General features: G+C 43.7%; 1 protein-coding gene across 4 annotated transcripts in view; it reads left to right on the forward strand.

Annotated features, from left to right (window-relative positions):
* CCDC30 (coiled-coil domain containing 30) overlaps nucleotides 1-22612 on the forward strand; it is a 137857-nt gene that overhangs the window by 93683 nt on the left and 21562 nt on the right. For all 4 annotated transcript variants that reach the window (XM_073316525.1, XM_073316527.1, XM_073316528.1 and 1 more), the window contains 7 exons: nucleotides 73-239; nucleotides 1399-1648; nucleotides 5544-5720; nucleotides 6779-6988; nucleotides 11705-11862; nucleotides 20484-20649; nucleotides 22490-22611. In XM_073316525.1, coding sequence (XP_073172626.1) covers nucleotides 73-239; nucleotides 1399-1648; nucleotides 5544-5720; nucleotides 6779-6988; nucleotides 11705-11862; nucleotides 20484-20649; nucleotides 22490-22611 — 1250 coding nt within the window. The remainder of the gene's footprint in view (nucleotides 1-72; nucleotides 240-1398; nucleotides 1649-5543; nucleotides 5721-6778; nucleotides 6989-11704; nucleotides 11863-20483; nucleotides 20650-22489; nucleotide 22612) is intronic.

A 22612-nucleotide genomic window follows, 5' to 3' on the forward strand; every position in this document is an offset into this window, starting at 1 on the left:
TATACCCCATGAAAGATTTCCATGAAATCATAGAAAATCAGTCTTATGACATTTACAAGTCTGACTTTACAGGTCTCTGAGCTCTCACAGGAATGTGAACAGTTAAACCAGCTTGTAGTGAATCAGAAGACAGATGAAAACTTTACAACAAGTGAAAGGAAATATAAAGCGCTTATGACTAAAGCAAGAATATTGGAAGAACAGATCCAAATCCTGGGAGGAGAGAGAGACCAATTATGGTAAATCTTAATAGAATCATAGAATCATAGAATATCAGGGTTGGAAGGGACCCCAGAAGGTCATCTAGTCCAACCCCCTGCTCAAAGCAGGACCAATTCCCAGTTAAATCATCCCAGCCAGGGCTTTGTCAAGCCTGACCTTAAAAACCTCTAAGGAAGGAGATTCTACCACCTCCCTAGGTAACGCATTCCAGTGTTTCACCACCCTCTTAGTGAAAAAGTTTTTCCTAATATCCAATCTAAACCTCCCCCACTCCACTAGCACCCTCTGTGTTTTCTGCATTTTATCTTCAGTGACTAACCTAGAAATGTTCAGTTTTTTTTTAAATCTTAGCGCTTGTTTTTATAAAGTGCATGAATGAGAGATCAGCAGATGCCTTTTTTTCTCCTATTCCAGCTCAAATATTCAGCTGTCTTGCACTCAGGCTTTTGCTGAGCCCGAGTCTTCTCTGTCATACTACTGTAAATCTGGAGTAACTGATTTATTTCAGTGTTGTTACTCCAGATTCACACCTGTGTAAATGTGAGATTGCTCTGGCCCTTTCGGAACACTTTTATTTTAGTTCCCTTCTCAGCTTATGCAAGCTTGCTTCGAAATTGATTGTAATTCACACCTGTTTGTAGTAAGTACAAGTTCTGCCTGTGGACCCTCTGAAACAGAAATAAGAGTCTCCATAACATAACTAAAGGAGTGAATTGCCTCAGATTTAGTTTTTCCAGCGCAAGGGCTAATCTACACTGGCAACGCTAAAGCGCTACCGCGACTGCGCTTTGACATGGCTTGTGCAGTCACGGCAGAGCGCTGGGAGAGAGCTCCACGAGCGGTGTAGCTACCAGCACTGGGAGTGCGGCTTCTAGCACTGGGGCACTGTTTACACGGGCGCTTTACGGTGCTGAAACTTGCTGCGCTCAGGGGGGTGTTTTTTCACCTCCCCAAGCGAGAAGTTGCAGCACTGTAAAGTGCCCGTGTAGACAAGCCCCAAGCCTCTGGGTGAAGTTCACCCAATGTAGAACTATTAGCACAAGGCCTGTGAGCCGCTTGAGAGCTTCAGTGGTGCCTAGGCATATTGCTGATCCTTTACAATGGTGAATTTCACCTATCATGAGTAATTTGACTGAAGTTTGTTTGTTTGGGTTTTTTTACTATTTTTACCTCAAGTACCAAGCTATTAGAGAGCAACAAGAAAACAGAGGAGTTAGAAAAGCAGGTGAAGGGGAGCAATGAAGAAAAACAACTGTTACAGGAAGAAAATGCTCAGCTAAGACAAGACATCCTGGCTACAAGGGAACAATTTCACAACAAGATAGAAGAGGCTGTAAGCATTAAATCTGAGATGAGCCAAGAGACCCAGCCTCTCAACCCCCGGAGCTCTGAATGTAACACAGCATTAAACATGAGCATTAAACAGGTATGAGAGCCCCTTACAGTAAGTGCCACTCCTCCATTTTGAGTGGTTTAACCAGTGTAGGGGCATAAGCTGGATAAAAAGTGAACTTGAACAGTGAAATAGTTTTTATCAGCCAACAAGCCACTGCAACATCATTGCATGCTGTGGAGAACTGATTAATTTACCTGGGTAAAATACATATATAAAAAAGCAAGTAATTAACCAATTTCAGTTTCCCATCTTCCTATATGAAGCTTCATAGATTAATAGATTTAAAGGTAGAAGGAACCATTTTGATCATCTGGTCTGGCCTCCCGCTTAACCCAGGACATAGACAAAAAGAAAAGGAGTACTTGTGGCACCTTAGAGACTAACCAATTTATTTGAGCATGAGCTTTCGTGAGCTACAGCTCACGTAGCTCACGAAAGCTCATGCTCAAATAAATTGGTTAGTCTCTAAGGTGCCACAAGTACTCCTTTTCTTTTTGCGAATACAGACTAACACGGCTGTTACTCTGAAACAGGACATAGACAGTAACTTCTACCTTAAGCCATAACTCTTGTTTGAGCTAGAGCATATCGTTTAGAAAGAAAACCAGTCATACTTTAAACACTTCAAGTGATGGCGAATCTACTGCATCCCTAGGTAAGTTGTTCCAGTGGTTAGTAACCCTTACTGTTAAAAGTTTGTGTCTTTTCTCTTATCTAAATTTGTCTAGCTTCAGCTTTCAAACATTGGATCTTGTTATGCATTTTTTCTGGTAGATTAAAGAGCCCTCTGCTATCAGAAATCTTTTCCTCATATAGGTGTTTGTAAGTGGTGATCAAGTCATCACTTAACCTTCTCTTGGATAAATTCACTTGATCAAGCTTCTTTAGTTTCTCACTATTAAGGCAGGTTTTTCAGACCTCAAATTATTCCTGTAGCTCTTCTCTGAACCCTTTTCAAATTTAGAAAAGCCTTTTTGAGGTGGGGACACAGAATGGGACACAGTATCCACTAATAGTCTCTGTGACGGGTTGGACCCCCCACCCCTGCATCTGGGATGCCACCTGATGTACTGGGGTTTCACTGAGCCCATCTGCTCCACTAGCCTAGGCTCTCTCTCCCTGTTTTGCTGAATCAGGCTCTCCGGCCTCTGGCAGCACACACACACAGGTGGGGATGCACCAGCTGTAGAATCACACAGAGTCTGCAGGCAGCTCTCTATGAGAATACTCAGCTAGGAAGTTGCCCAGCAGTCAAGTGCACACCCCCTTTGGGGAGTTAACCCAAAACAATACTGTCTTGCGCTGTATAAAAAAGTCTACACAGCGCAAGCTCATAAAAATTTGCCCTCTCCCTCATTGTGGAGAGTGATATTCACAGCTTCTTGCTCCCCGCCCCAGATATGAATTGCACAAACTGGGTTATGCTGTAAACAAGAAATAAGTTTATTAACTATAAAAGGTAAATTTTAAGTGATTATAAGAGATAGCAAACAGAACAAAGCAGATTACTAAGCAAATAAAACAAAACACAATACCAAGCTTAAGATCTTAAAGAGACTGGTTTCCAGAAGTAATTTCTCGCTCTAAATGTTGATTTTGGGCAGGTTGCAGAAATTCTTGAAGGTTAGCTACCCTGCTTGCAGCTTAAATCTTCAGGTATCTTATTCACAGACCAGATCCCTTTTCCAGCCTGGGTTCAGTACTCCTCCCACTTTCCCTTTGTCCTTGTTCCTTAGGTCTTGTCTACACGGCCATTTTACAGCGCTGCAACTTTCTCGCTCAGGGGTGTGAAAAAGCACACCCCTGAGCGCTGCAAGTTTCAGCACTCTAAAGTGGCAGTGTAGACAGTGCACCAGCGCTGGTAGCTACTCCCCTCATGGAGGTGGTTTTTTTATAGCACTGGGAGAGCTCCATGACAGTGCTTTAATGTTGCTAGTGAAGACGTGCTCTTAGGTGTTTCCAGCAGTCATCCTGGGTGGGGATTCCATGAAGAGTAAACAAAGATCAGCTTACTCCCCAGCCTTAAATAAGATTTACATAAGGCGGGAAACTTTTGTTTCACAGTCTTGACCTCCCCCTCCTTTTAGTGGAAAATTACTAGAAGTCCAAGATGGTGTTTAGTACCAAGTGACATGACCAAGTAGTGTCACAGCAGCATCCCAGGACGCCTCTCAGGAAGGAGAGGGATTAATATCTTCAAAGTCTCATGGTTTCTTCCTAATGGCCCATCAAGGCTGAAGGCCTGTTGTGTGATGGGGGTTTCCCAAGTACACACCCAGTTGTAATTAGTACATAGTCAATATTCCTAACTTTAGATACAGAAATGATACATGCATACAAATTGAATAATCACATTCAGTAAATTATTACCTTTCCAACGATACCTTACAAGACCCATCTTACATAACATATATCTGTTATGCCATATCCATATCATAAGCATATTTCCATAAAGAATAAGGGGTGTAACATAACAGTCTTACTAATGCAATACACAGAAGTAATACCCTTCTCCTACTTGATATTCCCCTGCTTATGATTGTGTTCACACTTTTAGCTGCAGCATCACAGTGGGAGCTCATGTTCAGTTGGTTTTTGCTATGACCCCAAAGTCATTTTCAGAGTCACTGTTTTCCAGAGTACAATCTTATAAGTGTGACCTGCATTCTTCGTTCTTTAATGTATGACCTTGCGTTAGTCTGTATTCAAATGCGTGTTGTTCAAATGAGTCCAGCTTACCAAGCAGCCCAGGTCTGTCAGTATAACTGATCTGTCCTCATCTGCAAAGTTTGTCAGCAATGATTTTATATTTTCTTCCAGATCATTGATAAAGATACTAAATAGCACTGGACTGAGAACAGATCCCAGCTAGAACCATTCTCATTGGATGACAATTCCCCAATTAAAATTACTTTTTGCACTCTGACAGTTAACTAGTTTTTAATCCATTTAATATTGGCTGCATTGACTTTACATAGTGCTACGTTTTTTATTGGAATGTCATGCAGGACTTAGATGCCTTGCAGAAGTCTGAGTATATTGTGTTATCATTTACCTTTATCATTCAAACTTGTGATCTCATCAAAAGTGGTATCATTTTGTCTATTTTCCATGAGACCATGTTGATTGGCATTAATTATGCTACAGTCTTTTAATTCTTTTCTGATTGCATCCCATATCAGCCTTTCCATGATTTTGACAAGGATTGATGTCAGGCTAACTGGCCTTTAAGTTACCCAGGTCATCCTATTTATCCTTTTCAAATATTGGCACAATGTTAGCTTTTTTTCGATCTCTGGATCTCCCCCCATGCACCAAGTTTTGTTAAAAATCAACATTAATGGTTCAGAGAGCTCCTTGCTGAATTCCCTTAATATCCAGTCCTGCAGATTTAAAAATATTTAATAGTTGCTGTTTAACATGCTCCCTTGTTACTGATGGAATAGTAAGTATTTCATTATCACTATAAGATGTGAATACATCATCCTCCTTCTTTCTGAATACAGAACAGGAAGTCAGACCAGATTATCACAGTTGTCCCTTCTGGCCTTGGAATCTATGAACAGAAATATTTATTGAACACTGGCGTTTTCTGCATCCTGGTTGATAATTTTACCATCCTTGTCTAGTATCGTACCTATACCTTTGCAAGAATTTTGTTTATTCCTGAAATATTTAAAGAATCCCTTCTTATTTTCCTGAATTTGACTGGCCACAGAATTTTCATTGATACCTTTTGCTTCCCTTATCAATTGTTTGAATTTCCTAACTGTTGATTAGTACTCATTACTATGTATTACTTTTTAAATTTTTTATTGCTGCCTTCACCTCCCCTTTTTAATGAAGACTTTTTTTCAACCAAGAATCCTCCTATCATCCTAATTTTTCCCCCTCTTCACATGCCTCTGTTTCCTTATTAATGCAGTATCTGTCTGGAGAGAGACTCCTGCAGCAGCAACAGGAGGAAATGCAACAACTGAGACAGGATTTCCACAGAGTTCAGAATTTGTGCAGCTCGGCTGAGAAAGAGCTGAGATATGAAAGGGAGAAAAACTTGGACTTAAAGAAGTATAATATTTTGCTCCAGCAAGAAAGCACCAAGGTACGTGCATGGTGTGTGCCACTGCATTAAAAGAGCCATCATGGGTTCCAGGGGCGTTTTCACCACAGTTTGGGGACCTGTGGGAGTTTCATTCCCAGCTCTTTCAGAGACAAAAGGTGAGATGCAAGTTTTGCTCAGTTTCTCATGGTTCTGATTCTCAAGAATGCAAAGGCCCTTTACACTGCATTAGCAGTAACTTAAATGGTAGTAATTTATTAGGGCCTCTTTTCTACTGCCAGAGTGGCATCAAGTTGCCTTAACATAAAGGAGACAGAATTTAGCGCAAAGTCTGTAGCACCCCAATTAGCATCCAGCCCGTATCATCTGAGGAAGTTCCAAATGAGGAGGACTGGTAGGTGCTCAGTAATTACTCCTGAGCTGGAGAGTGATAGAGGAGTTCGTGGCCTGCACCAGATCTAGCTCTGTAATAGATGTAGCTTTACCTCTTCCATGTGCTCACTGATTCATCCTCGCAACTCCCCTGGGAGGAAGTTATGTAGCTATTATCTCCACTTGTCATATGGGGAACCTGAGGCAGAGAGGTTAAGTCCCAGGCCACAGGGGGAGTAAAGGTCAGGCCTGGAACTAGAAGTCAGCATTTCTTCTTTGAACATTGTCATCTTAGATCCATATTCATGGGATCCCAGTCTCCCAGTGCAGGAGTCCTGAAAACTCGTGAAAATCAGTGACTGTTTGAATAGATTTGTAGAGCTGAATCTTTTGAAAATCTCGCCTTAGACTTGCACATTTGCATTCCTCTACCTCGATGTTGTCTCTAACGACTGTTGCATTAATTGAAATATCTTGCTGTGTCCAATATTTCTTTATTTATTTTTCAAAGGATATTTTTAAAGCATACAGAGACCCAACTCTCCTGATGATCCTGAGAGCAGCTGGCATTGGCGCTGACTCAGTACAAAACATGGTGCATTTGTTTATCTTTCGCTATATTGGATTGTCTAGTAACCCCATCTCCCTTTTTCCTATCAGTCCATTTTGCTTGAAGCACATGGAAGTCAGTGCTCAATTCTGTACTTTTCTTTCCTTGTCAAACTCAGGTCAAAGCTGAACTGAGACAAGTCCAGTTGAAGTTAACCGACTCAACCAAAATGTGCTCCTCTCTCACTGTGCAATGGGAGCACAGTCAGCAGAAAGTCAAAGAACTTGAACTAGAGCTGCTGAAGCACTCCCAGAGTAGTAAACTGCAGAGCAGTCTGCAGGAGAAACTTGCACTGGAGAAATCTAGGGCTACTGATGCAGAGAAAAAGGTAAATATACAACCTACATTGCATTAGTATCAAATCTGCATTCATTAGTTGTAGTCTGCAGAAGTTCAGACTAAAAAGCATGCACTGGTAGCTAATGTCTTAGTACTCAGATGCACAGTTTGCTCGTTTTTGATCACTTGTGAGGTTTTCGGAAGTATTTGAAGTGCATTTCAATTATTACGAGGAACACAATGAATATATTAATATGCAAATCTGAACATCATCTTTGAAATCTTATTTCTGAAATTCAGAATATTTTCCCATTGTTTCCTTGTACTCCCGCGTCTGCCTTTCTATCTGTACCCACATGATAACTCTTGTCAGGTACTTAGGTTGTGGGCTCTTTGGGGCAGGGACTGTCTTCTTGTTCTGTGTTTCTACAGTGCCTAGCACAGCAGGTCCATGACTGGGGTCCCTAGGTGCTCCAGCAATGTTAATAATAATAATTAATAAAGTGATCTCTGAGTTGGATTAGCAATACAGGGTCTAATCCAAAACCCATTGAACTCAGTGGAAAGCCTCCTCTTGGCTTTAGTTAGCTTTGGATCAGACCCATACAGAGATGGGGATAAACTCAAGCAGAGGCAAGCAAATCTCTCCTACCTCCCCCCCTTCGATTTGAATACTAATCTAGAAACATTCCATCCAAAAAACTATGCAGCAGTTGCAAACTAAGGCCCAATCCTGCAGTTCATGTCATCCAGGTGCTGCCATGTGTGCACCTAGAATCCTATAGAAGCAAGTGGGACTGTATGTGGTTGCTGAGCTCTGTCCAGTGGGTCTGTTTGCAGGATCTAGTCTGTAAGCACGCAGTAGCAGCAAATAATAATAAAGTTAGGTTGCACAGATGGCCTTAACTCTGTACCCAAATGCATATGCAATATGGTACCAAGCCTGATTCCTCACTTTGTAGTTACATCAATTGCTTTACACCAATGTAAATGAGAGGAAAATCGGGGCCACCCTCAAAAATGCAGTCTAGTATCTCACACTGATTCATTGGAGCAGTCAGTTAATCATAGAATATCAGGGTTGGAAGGGACCTCAGGAGATCTAGTCCAACCCCCTGCTCAAAAGCAGGACCAATCCCTAATTTTGGCCCCAGATCCCTAAATGGCCCCCTAAAGGATTGAACTCAGAACCCTGGGTTTAGCAGGCCAATGCTCAAACTGAGCTATCCCTTCCCCCTGGGGTTGCTGGAAGAGTCCAAAGCATATTTATGAATCTCACCCAGTATTTTGTTTCCAAACTGGGGAGCCCTGAACATAAGAATATAAGAATGGCCATACTGGATCAGACCAAAGGTCCATCCAGCCCAGCATCCTGTCTACCGACAGTGGCCAATGCCAGGTGCTCCAGAGTGAGTGAACCTAACAGGTAATGATCTAGTGATCTCTCTCCTGCCATCCATCTCCACCCTCTGACAAACAGAGGCGAGGGACACCATTCCTTACCCATCCTGGCTAATAGCCATTAATGGACTTAACCTCCATGAATTTATCCAGTTCTCTTTTAAACCCTGTTTTAGTCCTAGTCTTCACAACCTCCTCAGGCAAGGAGTTCCACAGGTTGACTGTGCGCTGAGTGAAGAAGAACTTTCTTTTATTTGTTTTAAACCTGGTACCCATTAATTTCATTTGGTGGCCCCTAATTCTTATATTATGGGAACTAGTAAATAACTTTTCCTTATTCACTTTCTCCACACTACTCATGATTTTCTATACCTCTATCATATTCCCCCTTAGTCTCCTCTTTTCCAAGCTGAAAAGTCCTAGCCTCTTTAATCTCTCCTCATATGGGACCAGTTCCAAACCCCTAATCATTTTAGTTGCCCTTTTCTGAATGTATTCTAATGCCAGTATATCTTTTTTGAGATGAGGGGACCACATCTGTAGGCACTATTCAAGATGTGGGCATACTATGGATTTATATAAGGGCAATAAGATATTCTCTGTCTTATTCTCTATCCCTTTTTTAATGATTCCTAACATCCCGTTTGCTTTTTTGACTGCTGCTGCACACTGCATGGACGTCTTCAGAGAACTATCCACAATGACTCCAAGATCTTTCTCCTGATTAGTTGTAGCTAAATTAGCTCCCATCATACTGTATGTATAGTTGAGGTTATTTTTTCCAATGTGCATTACTTTACATTTATCCACATTAAATTTCATTTGCCATTTTGTTGCCCAATCACTTAGTTTTGTGAGATCTTTTTGAAGTTCTTCACAGTCTGCTTTGGTCTTAACTATCTTGAGCAGTTTAGTATCATCTGCAAACGTTGCCACTTCACTGTTTACCCCTTTCTCCAGATCATTTATGAATAAGTTGAATAGGATTGGTCCTAGGACTGACCCTTGGGGAACACCACTAGTTACCCCTCTCCATTCTGAAAATTTACCATTTATTCCCACCCTTTGTTCCCTGTCTTTTAACCAGTTCTCAATCCATGAAAGGATCTTCCCTCTTATCCCATGACAACTTAATTTACATAAGGGACCTTGTCACAGGCTTTCTGGAAATCTAAGTACACTATGTCCACCGGATCCCCTTTGTCCACATGTTTATTGACCCCCTCAAAGAACTCTAATAGATTAGTAAGACACAATCTCCATTTACAGAAACCATGTTGACTTTTGCACAACAATTTATGTGTCTGACAATTTTATTCTTTACTATTGTTTCAACTAATTTGTCCGATACTGACGTTAGACTTGCTGGTCTGTAATTGCCAGGATCACCCCTAGAGCCCTTCTTAAATATTGGCATTACATTAGCTATCTTCCAGGCATTGGGTACAGTAGCTGATTTAAAGGACAGGTTACAAACCATCGTTAATCGTTCCGCAATTTCACATTTGAGTTCTTGGGTGAATGCTATCCGGTCCCGGTGACTTGTTGTTGTTAAATTTCTCAATTAATTCCAAAAACCCCTCTGGTGACACTTCGATCTGTGACAATTCCTCAGATTTGTCACCTACAAAAGATGGCTCAGGTTTGGGAATCTCCCTAACATCCTCAGCCGTGAAGACTGAAGCAAAGAATTCATTTAGTTTCTCCACAATGACTTTATTGTCCTTAAGTGCTCCTTTTGTATCTCGATCGTCCAGGGGCCCCACTGGTTGTTTAGAAAGCTTCCTGCTTCTGATGTACTTAAACATTTTGTTATTACCTTTTGAGTTTTTGGCTAGTTGTTCTTCAAACTCCTTTTTGGCTATTCTTATTACATTTTTACCTTTTATTTGGCAGTGTTTATGCTCCTTTCTATTTACCTCACTAGGATTTGACTTCCACTTTTTAAAAGATGCCTTTTTATCTCTCACTGCTTCTTTTATGTGGTTGTTAAGCCACGGTGGCTCTTTTTTAGTTCTTTTACTGTGTTTTTTAATTTGGGGTATACATTTAAGTTGGGCCTCTATTATGGTGTCTTTGAAAAGTGTCCATGGAGCTTGCAGGAATTTCACTCTAGTCACTGTACCTTTTAATTTCTGTTTAACTAAGCTCCTCATTTTTGCATAGTTCCCCTTTCTGAAATTAAATGCCACAGTGTTGGCCTGTTGGGATGTTCTTCCCACCACAGGAATGTTAAATGTTATTATATTATGGTCACTATTTCCAAGCAGTCCTGTTATAGTTACCTCTTGGACCAGATCCTGTGCTCCACTCAGGACTAGATCAAGAGTTGCCTCTCCCCTTGGGGGTTCCTCTACCTCATTCACTGCTTCCTCATTCACTGCTTCCATTCACTGTATTTTTCACTGTGCAACTAAATTAGGCATGCAAGTTTGTTCATGAGAAAGTCATGTGAGACCGTATCAAAAGCTTTACTAAAGTCAAGATACACCACATCTGATGCTTCCCCCATCCACAAGGCTTGTTACCCTGTCAAAGAAAGCTATCAAGTTGGTTTGACATGATTTGTTCTTGACAAATCCATGCTGACTGTTATTTATCACCTTGTTGTCTTCTCAATGTTTGCAAATTAATTGCTTTATTATTTGTTCCATTATCTTTCCAGGGACTGAAGTTAAGATAACTGCTCTGTAATTTCTCGGGTTGTCCTTATTCCCTTTTTTATAGATAGGGCACTATATTTGCTCATTTCCAATTTTCTGGAATCTCTCCCTTCTTCCATGACTTTTCAAAGATAATCACCAATGGCTCAGATATCTCCTCAGTCAGCTCCTTGAGTATTCTAGGATGCATTTCATCAGGCCCCGGTGACTTGAAAACATCTAATTTGTCTAAGTAATTTTTAACTTGTTCTTTCCCTATTTTAGTCTCTGATCCTACCTCATTTTCACTGGCATTCACTATGGTAGACACCACCAACCTTCTTGGTGAAAACCGAGTCAAAGAAGTCATTAAGCACCTTTGCCATTTCCACATTTTCCGTTATTGTTTTTCCCTCCTCACTGAGTAATGGGCCTACCCTGTCCTAGGTCTTCCTCTTGCTTCTAATGTAGTCGCTGTCTGTGCATTCCCTGTTCCAGCAAAGGTTCGGAGAAGCCATTCCTTCAGGCAGGAGAGGTGGCATTGTGGTACCACAAATTAGCATGCAGCAGGGGTAGGAGAGGCTGGCCCTGCCGACTGTACCAGAGACAGGTTCTGTTCTCCCGCAGCCCATGCTTACTTGCAGTAGCCAGCTGTTATTGACAGCATCCAGCCAAAACCTGTCATTTACTGTTTGTCTAATCTGCAACCAATTTCCCCCAAGGTTTTGGAGCTACAGCAAAAACTGAAGGAGTCCCATCATCAGCTCCGCCTAACTGAGACCCACGTTTTGGGCAGGAAACAAATGGGGGAGGAGTTAAAGGAGGCCCAAGAAAGGGAAACTCAGCTGCAGCGGCAGTTCCAGGAAGAGCAGCGGAAAAGGTGAAAGGAACTGAGATTGTCATGTTGCTGAGGTGAGGGGGTGCTAGTCCCAGGATGCTGGCTGCTCCGGGAACACGCCGGCCTACCATTTACATGGCGCTCTGCCTGGCAGTGGAGATGGGCTGCATTACTGCGTTAGCCTGAACAGGAAATGATGAGTGTGGGCACGGGGATCTCCTCCCCCCCCAGAACTAAGGGTGTCCGCACTGTCACCAGGCTGTGGTGATGGGCACTGTTGACAACCCTAAGGAGGAGGAGGGAGGTGGCAGGGGAATGCTTTTGTCATGGTCTCCCCTACAGAAATCAAAACCCTAGAAAGGGAGTTCTGAGCAGTCCTCTTGGGGTGGTGTGACTTGAGTGTTGCATGGTGTGTGCTGCAAGCAAACTCCACAGGGGGCTGCAAAGGCCTAATGACAAGCAGCAAAAACCTCCAGATATGGAGCAAATATCCAGCCTGCCAGTGTTCTGCTGGGAAGGCATTCCAGTCACAGGGCACCTCAGCTCAGCAAAAAGCCTCCCTGCCCCAGAATGGGGTTTTAGCATTATTATTTCTATATGTAATATGGCAGCACCTCCAGACCCTAACCAAGATCAGAGCCCCGCAGGGCTGGGTGCTGTACAAATACAGGGCACAAGATGGTCCCTGCCCCAGAGAACAGATAGTCTAAATAAACATGATGGCCAAAGGTTGGGAGGGGGAACAGAGAGAGGAAGTGACTTGCCCAAGGTCATGCATCAAGTCGGTGGGAGAGCTGGGTTCTATTCCAGAACCCAGAGAATAAAACCCGGCTCTCCTGACTCCCAGTCCAGTGCACCGGCCACAAAAGCATACTGCTCCTGACTGGAGGAGTAGGTGGATCTGGCAGAGAGGGTTTGCCAGGTCGATAACTCAACAAAAACCTCAATTTTTTAAATTCACCCAAAGCTGCCAGGGACGGTCCAGATTTCCACCAGAGTCTGCAGAACCCAGAGACTTCACTGCAAAAGCTAGGTCCAGCTTGCTGCAGAGTACACAGGGCCTTGGTTATAGTGTGCCCATCGTTATGGAATCTGGACTTCAGCTCCTAGAGCGAGTGAGCAGCAGGCCCTAGTGAGTGATCCAGTTGACTACAGCCTTTAAAGATAAGTTGATGTTACGGACACATACTACGTTCCTTCCAAAGGGGTGACTGACAGGTCAGGTCAATACTACAAATTTTTCTCAGCCTAGCTAAGTTAGTCAGTATGTGAAGAGACCCCCCCACTCAGCCAACATAGTGATGCTGGCAAATCCCCAGGTGCACACACAGCTATGCCGAGAGAAGAGTGCTTCTGTCGACATAGCTGATGTCATTCGGGGAGGAGGTTTACCTACGCTAGCAGAAAACCTCCTTTTTTTGGTATAAGCTGTGTCTACACTAGGGGGCTTTGCCAGTATAGCTATACAGGCAAAGGAAAGGCCATAGAGTTCCACCTTAATCATCCTGTGGATTTTATTTGTTCCATCCTGGCAAAGCCATGGTCCACAGACTTGATGTGAATAATACTTTAGGCTGTTTTCTGGTCTAAGCCTTTAGAAAGTGCTCCCAGCTTTGTGTGTCATTGGAATCATAGAATATCAGGGTTGGAAGGGACCCCAGAAGGTCATCTAGTCCAACCCCCTGCTCGAAGCAGGACCAATTCCCAGTTAAATCATCCCAGCCAGGGCTTTGTCAAGCCTGACCTTAAAAACCTCTAAGGAAGGAGATTCTACCACCTCCCTAGGTAACGCATTCCAGTGTTTCACCACCCTCTTAGTGAAAAAGTTTTTCCTAATATCCAATCTAAACCTCCCCCACTGCAACTTGAGACCATTGGACACTAAGAGTTAGTCACTTTCAGCATTACCAAACGCCAGGGTTCTCCCCCACCCCTCACTGAGTGTGTGTTCTGATGTGATTCATTAACTGCATTATTGAAAGGAGTAACAAAGACTATTGATGAAGGGCAGACAGTGGATGGAGTTTAACTGGAATCCATTATAGCTACCACACTGGCAGATAATGGACAGGATAAAATATGTAGGCATCAGGGCCAAGAGTACAAGAGGCTGTTTGAACCCCGAATCTGGCCCTGAATAGAAAAGTAACTGTGTTTAATTTCTCAAACTGGGAAAGGGGCAGGAAGGGTCCAGACAAATATAGTAAATAGCATTAAATCTACAAGTTTGAGTCCCATAAGTAGGCCCCTACCAAATTCACTGCCATGAAAAATGTGTCATGGACTGTGAAATCTGGTCTCCCCCCATGAAATCTGGTCTTTTGTGTGCTTTTACCCTCTACGATACAGATTTCACGGGGGAGACCAGCATTTCTCAAATTGCGGGTCCTGACCCAAAAGAGAGTTGCAAGGGGGTCTCAAGGTTATTTTTGGGGGGTTGCAGTATTGCCCCGTTACTTCTGCGCTGCCTTCAGAGCCGGGCAGCCGGAGAGCAGCTGTTGCTGACTGAGGGCCCAGCTCTGAAGGCAGCATCACCGCCAGCAGCAGTGCAGAAGTAAGGGTAGCAGTACCGTGACCCTCCCCCCACAATAACCTTGTGACCCCCCCACACACACACACAACTCCTTTTTGGGTCAGGACCCTTACAATTATAACACCATAAAATTTGAGATTTAAATAGCTGAAATCATGAAATTTATTATTTTTAAAATCCTATGACTGTGAAATTGACCAAAATGGACTGTGAATTTGGTAGGGCCCTACCTATAAGGCTGAGCAGCAGAGCAGGCACGCAGATACCATGGTGATGGACACAGTATAAGAGCCTAGAGAGACGGTAGCTAATGTTATCTGTATGTCTGTCTAAACATATTGTTAAGTGAAATGAGAAATAGCATCAGCCATAGGCACCAACTTCTGGCACTGTGGGGTGCTCGCACACCCTAACCCCACCATGACTCCACCCTTGCCCCGCCTCCTCCCGCCCCTGCCCTGCCCCCATTCTAACCCCTTCCCCAAAGTCCCTGCCCCAATTCCGCCCCCTCCTTGCCCCTATTGGACCCCTTCCCTAAATCCCTGCCCTGGCCCCGCCTCTTCCCCGCCTCCTCCCCTGAGCACACCACGTTCCCACTCCTCCCCCCTCCCTCCCACAGCTTGTTACTCCTTGAGACAGCCGTTTCACGGTGGCAAGCCTGGGAGGAGAAGCGGGGACACAGCGTGCTCAGGGGAGGAGGCAGAGGTGAGCTGGGGAGGGGGGGTGGGGTGGGGAGCTTGGCTGCCGGTGGGTGCAGAGCACCCACCAATTTTTCCCCGTGGGTGCTCCAGCCCTGGAACACCCATGGAGTCAGCGCCTATGACATAAGCTGTAATGTCTGCATTTACAGCCAGTATGAACATAGCAGGGGTCACTGGCAAAGGGCGTAGTGTGCTGAGATTATAGAGAAGTGTGGGTAAATTAAAGACATGGGGACTGGGCTTTAGTCTTGGAAAACACGTGTGAATATTCAGCCAGCTAGATGGGACAAAGGGAGGAAAGGACTTGGTGCTGATTGGAATGTCCACAGCAGAGATAGCCATTGTGTGACAAGCTGCATGGATAGTACAGTGCATTTCACATCAACAGAGATTATTAGGGCTGTGGAAATATGTGGAGAGTTTTTTGTGAACTCCTAGAGCCTGAGTCGTCCCTTCAAGGACAAGGGGACGCAACCCACTGGGGCAGCTGGATCAGGAAAATCATTTCCCTGGAGGGAAGGCAGGACCCTTGGGGATTCTGCCTCATTGCCATGCCATGTTTTCAGGAAGATCCTGGATCAGCACGCAGAGGAGCAGCTGCAGCAGCTCCGTGGCTTTGCACGCTGGGCAGTACTCTGTGTGAACTCCACTGCAGAGGCTGCCTGGGATGGTGCTGATCTCACCCACTTCCCCGCCAGCTGGCTCTTGTGCCACTGCTCTTGGTGGACTTTCTGCCAGTAGAGTCCTGTAACCTCAGACTGAATTAGGCCCATAATTCCCCACCCCAGCAACCTTTGACAGCACCTGCTCTCCTCATTGCCCCCCACCCCAGCATTCACCAGGGCGTTCAGTACCAACGGTAAACACATTGGCTGGGTGATCAGCAATGAAAGAGTTAACAATGTCAACTTCGAAATGGTCGTCAGTTGGCCTCAGCATTAACTCCCCCTGAGACTGAATGGGGCACATCCCACTACTGTCCCTGCGCAAACTCAGGCAGACATTGCTGCATCAGTCACTGTTGGAAGCTTCCAGTACGGATGTAAACGCCTAGATTATGCCGCACTGTTCTGAAGCAAGGGAGGGGTTCTGTGGCATGTTTGCTTTGGGGTATAGAACAATGGGTAAGGTTAACAAGGTCATTCTGGTCCTGGAGATAATTGGCGGTTTCAGGGAGACTCCCTGTACTGCTAATGGTGAATACGCTTAGAACCATGATATCCCTAGAACTGGAATGAACTTCGGAAGTGCACCTCCTGCAGTGGCTGGGTAGGACCTGCACCTGCTCTCAGGTGAGGATGGACTCTGTGCTTGTCTACACTGGGGAATAGCTTTTCCGCACTGGTTAATCCATTTTGGAAGTGGAATAAGAGCGTCTCCTCGGGGAGCTAGTGTGGAGAAGCTATTGCACTTTACATTCCCTAGCTTATTTCACAACTAACTTTCCCATGTGGCCAGGTCTAAAATAAATCTTTTCCCCATCACAAGGTCTCTGACTCTAGCAATGGCAACATGTGTAGTGGGCACAACACAAAGATATGCAGTTAGCATTTGTGACGCTTCCTGGGGTTACCCAAGTTTGGGAGGCACCTCGCTCCCCTCTGTCCTTGCCGTGGGGAAGCCCTGTCTTTGTCTGCTAGGTTCAGCGCCCCAACTCCATCAGCCATGGGCAACACACGGCGTTCCCTTTGGGCCTTGCAGGTCCTGCTGTCTCTCTACAGGTTAGCAATACGTACACTCCAAACCCTGAGTCCTCCAAGCATCTCCCTGATGTGTCCGTCCACTGGACCCTCAGAATATTCATAGGTTGGCTGCTTCCAAAGAAACAACATACCCTAGTGTCATAAATATAAAGGGAAGGGTAACCACCTTTCTGTATACAGTGCTGTAAAATCCCTCCTAGCCAGAGGCAAAACCCTTTCACCTGTAAAGGGTTAAGAAGCTAAGATAACCTCGCTGGCACCTGACCCAAAATGACCAATGAGGGGACAAGATACTTTCAAATCTGGAGGGGGGGAACAAAGGGTTTGTGTGTCTGTGTGATGCTTTTGCTGGGAACAGATCAGGAACGCAGACTTACAACTTCTGTTAAGTTAGTAAGTAATCTAGCTAGAAATGCGTTAGATTTCCTTTTGTTTAATGGCTGGTAAAATAAGCTGTGCTGGATGGAATGTATATTCCTGTTTATGTGTCTTTTTGTAACTTAAGGTTTTGCCTAGAGGGATTCTCTATGTTTTGAATCTGATTACCCTGTAAGGTATTTACCATCCTGATTTTACAGAGGTGATTCTTTTACCTTTTCTTTAAGTAAAATTCTTCTTTTAAGAACCTGATTGCTTTTTCATTGTTCTTAAGATCCAAGGGTTTGGGTCTGTGTTCACCTGTGCCAATTGGTGAGGATTCTTATCAAACCTTCCCCAGGAAAGGGGGTGTAGGGCTTGGGGGGATATTTTGGGGGAAGACATCTCCAAGTGGGCTCTTTCCCTGTTCTTTGTTTAAAACGCTTGGTGGTGGCAGCACAGGGTTCAAGGACAAGGCAAAGTTTGTACCTTGGGGAAGTTTTTAACCTAAGCTGGTAAGAATAAGCTTAGGGGGTCTTTCGTGCAGGTCCCCACATCTGTACCCTAGAGTTCAGAGTGGGGAAGGAACCTTGACACCTAGCTTACCAGGCACCTCTGATCACCACTCTGCTTAACACACAGCACTTGCATATGTACAGAGTGAAATAAAATATACGTTTATTTAACAGAGATATTCAGGTGGTCACAAGTGGAAGAATTGAAACAAATGGTTACATATAAAATAAAATCCCAGCACACATGCTAGAGCCTGCCCTAGACTTAATTAACTAGATACTCTTCTGTCTAACCAAGTATTTCTCAGCAGCACTTTACAGCCAGGTTGCCTGTGACCCTTTCATGAGACAGACACACTGTCAGCTTGTCTCTGAGATGACGGATTCCATGTGTTTCTTAGGCCCCCAAGATATACCAATCCCATCCTTTGTCTTTATTCATAAACAACTCACCCCCTGCTGTTGGTTTCATTTTGTAGACTTGCTCTCTTCTTTTGCCTGTGGCTCAGTATGCAAATAGGCACACAGTGAGGCGTAAAGCAGAACACACAAATCACCGGATAGGGAGAGAGGTCTCTGTTACCTCCTGCCTGGAAGGAACATTTCCAACGTATATCACCTCCTGGTGATTTTTCTTAACTCCAAGACCTTAAGAGTTGGGCTGTCAAGCGAGTAAAAAAATCAATTGCTATTAATCGCACAATTAAAAAATAAATTGCGATTAATCACACGATTGATCGCACTGTTAAAATTCGAATACCATTTATTTAAATATTTTTGGATATTTTCAAATATATTGATTTCAATTACAGCAGAGAATACAAAGTGTACAGTGCTCACTTTATATTTATTTTTTATTACAGATATACACTTTAAAAAACAAAATAAATTATATTTTTCAATTCCCCCATTACAAGTACTGTAGTGCAATCTCTTTATCATGAAAGTTGAACTTATGGGAGATAATGCCGCCAGCTTCTTGTTTACAATGTCACCTGAAAGTCAAAAAAGGTGTTCGCATGGCACTGTTGTACCCAGTGTTGCAAGATATTTATGTGCCAGCTGCACAAAAGGTTCATATGTCCCTTCATGCTTCAGCCACCATTCCACAGGACATGCGTCCATGCTGATGACAGGTTCTGCTCGATAATGATCCAAAACTGTGGAAACCAATGCATGTTCATTTTCATCATTGGAGTCAGATGCCACCAGCAAACAGTTGATTTTCTTTTTTGGTGGTTCGGGTTCTGTAGTTTCTGCATCAGAGTGTTGCTCTTTTAAGACTTCTGAAAGCATGAGCCACATCTCATCCCTCTCTGATTTTGGAAGGCACTTCAGATTCTTAAACCTTGGGTCAAGTGCTATAGCTATCTTTAGAAAACTCACATTTTGTCAAATCTGCAGAGAAAGTGTTCTTAAAAAGAACATGTGCTAAGTCATCATCCAAGACTGCTATAACATGAAATATATGGCAGAATGTGGGTTAAACAGAGCAAGAAACATACAATTCTCCCCCAAGAAGGTCAGTCACACATTTAATTAATGCATTATTTTTTAACAAGCGTCATCAGCATGGAAGCATGTCCTCTGGAATGGTGGCTGAAGCATGAAGGGGCATACAAATGTTTAGCATATCTGGCACATAAATATCTTGCAATGCCAGCTACAAAAGTGCCATGCAAATGCCTTTTTCTCACTTTAAGGTGACATTGTAAATAAGAAGTGGGCAGCATTATCCCCCGTAAATGTAAACAAACTTGTTTGTCTTAGCCATTGGCTGAACAAGAAGTAGGACTGAGTGGACTTGTAGGCTCTAAAGTTTTACATTGTTTGTTTTGTTTTTGAGTGCAGTTATTTAATTAAAAAATCTACATTTGCAAGTTGCACTTTCACAATAAAGAGATTGCACTATGTACTTGTATGAGGTTAATTGAAAAATACTCTTTCTGTTATCATTTTTACAGTGCGAACATTTGTAATAAAAATAATAATATAAAGTGAGCACTGTGCACTTTGTATTCTATGTTGTAATTGAAATCAATATATTTGAAAATGTAGAAAAACATCCAAAAATATTTAATAAATTTCCATTGGTATCCTATTATTGTTTAACAGTGTGATTAAAGCTGTGATTAATCACAATTAATATGTTTAATCGAGATTAATTTTTTTAATTAATCGCATGAGTTAACTGCTATTAATTGACAGCCCCTACTTAAGAGTATAATTTTCAGGATAGATACATAAATTCTTAAATATTATCCATCCATACATTTCACACTGGTTATGATGACCAATGAGCTACTGGCTCTCGATAGAGATCTCACATGCCACCCTTCAATGAACTGTTATGCAGATATCAGACCCAGGGGATCCCTGTAAAACCCTATGACCCCCTCTGCCAGTTGGCATCAATGGGTCCCTAGGTCACAGTATTCTTAGCTCATTATGATTTCATTGTCTTTCTGATTCACAGTTCTAATGACTAATGATCTTCAGAGGGGGCTTTGCATTTGTAACTGGGCTTGTCTACACCCAAAAATTGTATCTCTTTAACTATACCAGTGTAGTTTAAAGGGTACAGCTCCCCCAGTGTGGATGCAGTTATACCAGAATAAAGGTGCTTATACCAGTAAAGCTTATTCCCATGTGGAAAGGACAATAAACTATGCTGGTATAAGGCGCCTTTATACCAATATAACTGGGTTCCAACTAGGGATTGTATTGGTATAACTACTTATTCTGATACAAAATCTCTGTGTGAACCAGGCCCAGAGTAACTCTGAAACCCTGTCAACTTGACTTCTTATCAGCGGTTGTCCATTGTTGCCTCATTGCCATGACATGCTTTTAGGAAGCTCCTGGATCAGCATGCAGAGGAGCTGCAGCAACAGCTCAGACACTCACACGAGACTGAGACTTTGCTGGCCAAGACTCATGCTGAGCTGCAGGTCAGGTTTCAGCAGCAGGAGGCACAACTGCATATATTAGAGGATGAAAAAAAAACAGCATCAAATGAGGTAAGTTAGACATTGCTGCTCTGGGGTTGGCTGCTTGGGAAGGGGACAGGTTGGTGGCATAAATGATGCTGCTGTTCTAATAACTAACTTCAATACAGACCATCAAGGTAAGAGTCAGTACTTTCCTATCAGCTGATAATGCTGCTGTGGAGAATGTGGAAATGTATGTTACATTGTTATGAAAGATATCATAGAATCATAGAATATCAGGGTTGGAAGGGACCCCAGAAGGTCATCTAGTCCAACCCCCTGCTCAAAGCAGGACCAATTCCCAGTTAAATCATCCCAGCCAGGGCTTTGTCAAGCCTGACCTTAAAAATCTCTAAGGAAGGAGATTCTACCACCTCCCTAGGTAACGCATTCCAGTGTTTCACCACCCTCTTAGTGAAAAAGTTTTTCCCAATATCCAATCTAAACCTTCCCCACTGCAACTTGACTATGTGTGACTCCGTATCCCCACTCAATTTGTATTGCTACCCACTGGGTGTGAAGCAGTTAATTTCAAGCGAATAAGGGATGGGGATGTTGGTGTCATGTGGGCTTGCCTGGGTTGGTATGAATGAACTATCAAGAACTGTCCCCTTACGGATGAACTTGCCTTGGGAGATACAATGGAGGACCAAAGACTGGACATTAACTTTTAATGGCTGGGAGCTGTAGGAAGCAGGACGTGTGAACACAGCACGGCTGCAACTAGGAACAAGGGACTTGGGAGGAGCAGACTGGGATAGAAGATTGCAGCTACCCAGGGTACAGGGGAAACAAGCAGAGAGAGATGAAATCCAGGAGGCTGTGGACAGCAGGGGCAGGTAATTCTGCCAGCAAGGGCTCTCAGTTAAGTTTTGCTTTTCCACACTAACCTAAGGACCCTTTAGTACCGTGTTCTAGTGGTATTCTAGTTGACTGGTAAATGTTGGTTTGTTCTGAATAGGTTGTCCTGCTTTCCTATAAATCCCTGCTGGTTGTCTTGCTCCCCAGTGAAGTCTCTACCAGGGGCCAATGCTCATTTGGACCCACTGAAGAGCCACAGTGAGAACAGAGGTGCTGGAGCCAGACGGCTCAGTCTTGGAGCAGTGGAGTTGCAGGGCCCATGCCCAGAAATTGACAACACAGGGTCAAATCCTGAGAGGTTCTGAGCTCCTGCAGCTCTCACTGATTTCAACAGGGATTCCAAGTGTTCAGGATCTCTTAGGGGTCTGGATTAGAATATGGGTGATGTGAAAACAGAGGGAGCTCTCTGTGCTCCCCTCCACAACACCATCTCACCCATCTGGTTAAGGCCTGGTCTACACTTAAAAATTAGCTCCACTTAGCTGTGAAAAAGTCATGCCCTGAGCACTGTAGTGAGAATGGCCTAACCCCTGGTGTAGACATGGCTAGGCAAATGGAAGAGTGCTTCCATTAACCTAGCTACTGCCTCCTGGAGAGCTCCATGGGAGGGTTAGGTGGGGGCAGGATGATGGAACAGGAGAAGGCAGCCCCTTTGCTTTCAGAGCATGGGGGCTTTTGCACAGCAATCCGGGTAGGAGACAATACACCTGGGAGCTGTGTCCCTTCTCTCTGTGTCCCCGCCAGGAGCAACAGGGAGAGCCACATTCTTCCAACTTAGCTAGGAAGAGGCAGACTCCTCCTGTGGCCGTAGCGAGGGCAGTTTCATTGGAGTGGCAAGAGCAGGATAGACTAGATCTGATTGTTCCATTGTCTGGTTACTGGGGCAAAAACGAGGCTTTATGACAAAGAAGCTGTTGAGGCCAGAGCCGGGAGCACAAGGATTGAAAGAACGTTTTCCGTCCCTGCATTTTTTTAAAGATAAATTCTAAAACATGCATCTGTTTTTCAGCATCTCCATTGTCAAAAAACCAGTCAGAACCTTTCAGAGCAGCTATCGCTGTTGCAGCAGGAGAAGGAAACCCTCCACGAGGAATATCATCATCTCCTGAAGCAGCTCGACATCTACGTCAGG

Source organism: Lepidochelys kempii, chromosome 18 (assembly GCF_965140265.1).
Source record: "Lepidochelys kempii isolate rLepKem1 chromosome 18, rLepKem1.hap2, whole genome shotgun sequence".
NCBI classification, from domain to species: domain Eukaryota; kingdom Metazoa; phylum Chordata; order Testudines; family Cheloniidae; genus Lepidochelys; species Lepidochelys kempii.